This window comes from Zingiber officinale, chromosome 6B (genome assembly GCF_018446385.1).
Source record: "Zingiber officinale cultivar Zhangliang chromosome 6B, Zo_v1.1, whole genome shotgun sequence".
Lineage (NCBI taxonomy): Eukaryota > Viridiplantae > Streptophyta > Magnoliopsida > Zingiberales > Zingiberaceae > Zingiber > Zingiber officinale.
In genome coordinates this window covers 131,600,114-131,603,197 of record NC_055996.1, presented here as the reverse complement: position 1 = coordinate 131,603,197, position 3,084 = coordinate 131,600,114, and the positions used below count along the sequence as shown (strand labels likewise).

Here is a 3,084-nt window from a genome sequence, read left to right as displayed (position 1 = left end):
AACTTATTCACTGCTGCTCCAAACAATGACAATTCAAGCATCAACAGTCTTGCAGGACCCATTCGCACTTGCGACCACCAATTACTCTCATTTTAACCTTTTTTAAAAATATTTTTTTTATATTTTAAAAGTAATTAAAAGAGCCAAAATGCTTAGATAATTTTATGATGATGATGATTATTATTATTATTTTTAATCTTTAAAATCTCATGGACAGGGTGGCCATTCCTAATCACCTATTCCTAGCTATAATCTTCAAAGGAAGCGAGCAAAAGGCTGCCGCCACATCCAAGATCCAGCTTCCTCCATCAAGGCACGAGTAATTTGTAGTTTTCCTCAAGGCCGAAGCAGCCATGGATGGAGGTGACTCCGTGATTCAAGAAAGCAACCATGGCAGCTCGGATTCCCCTTTAAAAGCTCCCACCTTCCTCATTAATGATGCTCTGTAGCGTACGTCCCTCGTAAAGCAAAGCTATGCACGGCCATGGTGGACTGGTTTAGTTCCCATTGAGGAACACTTGCTTCGTCTTCCTGTTCTTCTTCTACTGCTTCAGGAGCTCTTAGCTTGCTCTAGGAATTAATGCGTCTCAAAAGCATGCTTCTGCTATTTAAATTCGGCAGGCGGAGAAGGAAAGGAGAGGCCGCAGAGCCGCCTCTGTTTGATGCCCAAGCACTGAAAGCGCCAGCTTGGAGATGCTTCTCCTACGAGGAGGTCCACAGAGCCACCAATGGCTTTAACCAAGGTTCGTGCTTTGTCGTTCCTATCTCAAATGCTTCATCCGGACCTACGACGGACCCGTTTCTCGGGGTGATTTAGCAGACAATCTGGTGGGGAGAGGAGGCCACGCGGAGGTGTACAGGGGAGTGCTGGAGGACGGACATGCGATCGCGGTGAAGACGATGGCCAGAGCTTCGTCGGACGAGCAGAAAGAGAAGGACTTCCTAACAGAGCTGGGCACCGTCGGCCATGTCCGCCATGCCAACGTCTCCCCCCTCATCGGTTGCTGCATCGAGCGCGGCTTCCACTTGATCTTCGAGTTCGCCTCCAATGGCTCCGTCTCCTCCAACCTCCACGGTACTGAACATTTCTTCAACGCTTCAGAGCTCAAAAGAGTCTGTTTGATCGACTTGAACATTGATCGAAGGGTTTAATCATTAATGCAGATGAGAGCAGACCTCCCATGGAGTGGAAGCTGAGGTATGACATTGCTCTAGGAACTGCAAGGGGACTGCATTACCTGCACAAAGGGTGCCAGAGAAGGATCATCCATAGAGACATCAAGGCCACCAATATACTCCTCACTCATAATTTTCAGCCCCAAGTAGCTAGCTCTCTCAGTTCTTCAAACTTTAAGTTTCTGTTCTGAATTTCAACTCTATTTAACTACTTGTCGATCACAGATATCCGATTTCGGGCTCGCGAAATGGCTTCCATCGGAGTGGATTCATCGCACCGTGAAACCCATAGAAGGCACATTTGGGTATTTACACAAACTTAAACTTCAGTCATCAGCTTACAGGAAGAGTAGCTTGAGATCGATGTAAAAGAATTAATGAAGTTTTTGTGTGATTAGGTGCTTGGCGCCGGAGTATTTCATGCATGGGATAGTGCATGAGAAGACTGATGTCTTTGCATTTGGTGTCTTCCTCTTGGAGATTATATCGGCAAGGAATCCGGTCGACGGATCTCACATGAGCTTGGTCAGTTGGGTAAGTGCCTGCTCAATGCACAGGGCCTTCAATTCCTGAACTTGGATCAATTCTTAACTAACTTAACTGCAGGCAAAGCCTTATCTAAGAGATGGCACAATAAGAATGCTGGTGGATTCAAGATTAGGAGATCATTACGACTGCGAGCAGCTACACAAGCTCGCTTTCGCAGCATCCCTCTGCATCATACCGGCACCAACATCTCGTCCTTCGATGACCGAGGTTAGTCCAATAGCTATGAACAAGAAACTAGTAGATCTGAAAGGTAGTTGAACAACTAGAGTTTGGACAAAATGTTAAAAAGGAAACAAGTGGATGCTGAATCTTGTGATATTTTCTTAGTTGTTCTTACCTGGCTATTCTTTGTGACCCCCAAGTTGCATTTGTTAATCAAAATATCTAATTCAAGGAACTGTAATCGTTTGGTAACAGATTGCTTTCTTGCCTTAGCTCCTAACCAATGATGATCAAATTATGAACAGCAGATTGTCATATTCTGTTCATCAAAAACTATATTTAAACACTGATCATGCATAGTTTGGAGTGACCACCCTAGTTGCTATGTTAATTGCCAGATCTGCTTCAATATCCACAAGAATTAACAACGACAAGAAAAAAGATACTTTTCCAAATCCATGACTATTCATGTGTCACGGGTCACTCATAAATCTCAACTGCGTTCACTCTGCTTTTCTTCGGATCAAACATTCAAACAGTGATACTGAGCAGGATGAAATGGGTGATGGCAGGTACTGAACATAATCGAAGGCAAAGAGATGGTGCAGGATCAGTTGAAGTTGGCAGGTGAGGATGAGGAGAAAGAAGAACTTTGGGACTTTGACGATTTGGACTACTCCGATGAAGAATCCAATACCTCGTCGTCATCGACCATCGGAAGCTCACGTTCATGACTAGCCAAGTGGAGGTGCAGGAATGTACTGTCAACCAAGCATCTTCTCTGATCCTAGCTATTTCTTGAGGAACAAGCATCATTGAGATCGCTAGATAGGTTTGGAGACTATTCTATTACCACTTGATGGAATTAATACCGTCAATACGCATAATTTTCGATGAAGACTGATGCCTATAGACTGCAAGATCCCTTTTTTTTTTTCATAACTAACGGTGAAATCAACCACACACAAATAAAAGCAACTTAATTTGGTATTAGTCTAGTTTTTTATAAAGAGAATACCAATCAGTCATCAAAAGACCAACAAAAAAGCATATAAATATAGGCATCACAAGCCCTCTTCAAAAAGGAATTTTTTTTCTCTCTCTGCCAGCATTGAGAAAAAACAAAGCCACCAAAAATCAGTCAAAGTTTCTAATTAAATATACTGAAAAATACTAAAATATAGTTTGGCTAGTTGG

General features: G+C 43.1%; 1 protein-coding gene across 1 annotated transcript; it reads left to right on the top strand.

Annotated features, from left to right (window-relative positions):
- Positions 1–246: 246 nt before the first annotated feature.
- LOC121989562 (probable receptor-like serine/threonine-protein kinase At5g57670) lies at positions 247–2,807 on the top strand. The gene is made up of 7 exons (XM_042543678.1): positions 247–743; positions 821–1,075; positions 1,165–1,322; positions 1,402–1,481; positions 1,575–1,710; positions 1,783–1,932; positions 2,460–2,807. Exons 1-7 carry the CDS (start codon positions 581–583, stop codon positions 2,619–2,621), a joined length of 1,104 nt encoding a protein of 367 aa, XP_042399612.1. The 5' UTR covers positions 247–580; the 3' UTR covers positions 2,622–2,807.
- Positions 2,808–3,084: the final 277 nt, after the last annotated feature.

Excerpts from the sequence above, each read along its gene's own strand:
- LOC121989562 (XM_042543678.1), top strand. The coding sequence starts at position 581 with ATGCGTCTCAAAAGCATGCTTCTGCTATTTAAATTCGGCAGGCGGAGA. Across the intron at positions 1,076-1,164 it reads CGTCTCCTCCAACCTCCACG|ATGAGAGCAGACCTCCCATG; the intron begins GTACTGAACATT and ends TCATTAATGCAG. Across the intron at positions 1,482-1,574 it reads CCCATAGAAGGCACATTTGG|GTGCTTGGCGCCGGAGTATT; the intron begins GTATTTACACAA and ends TTGTGTGATTAG.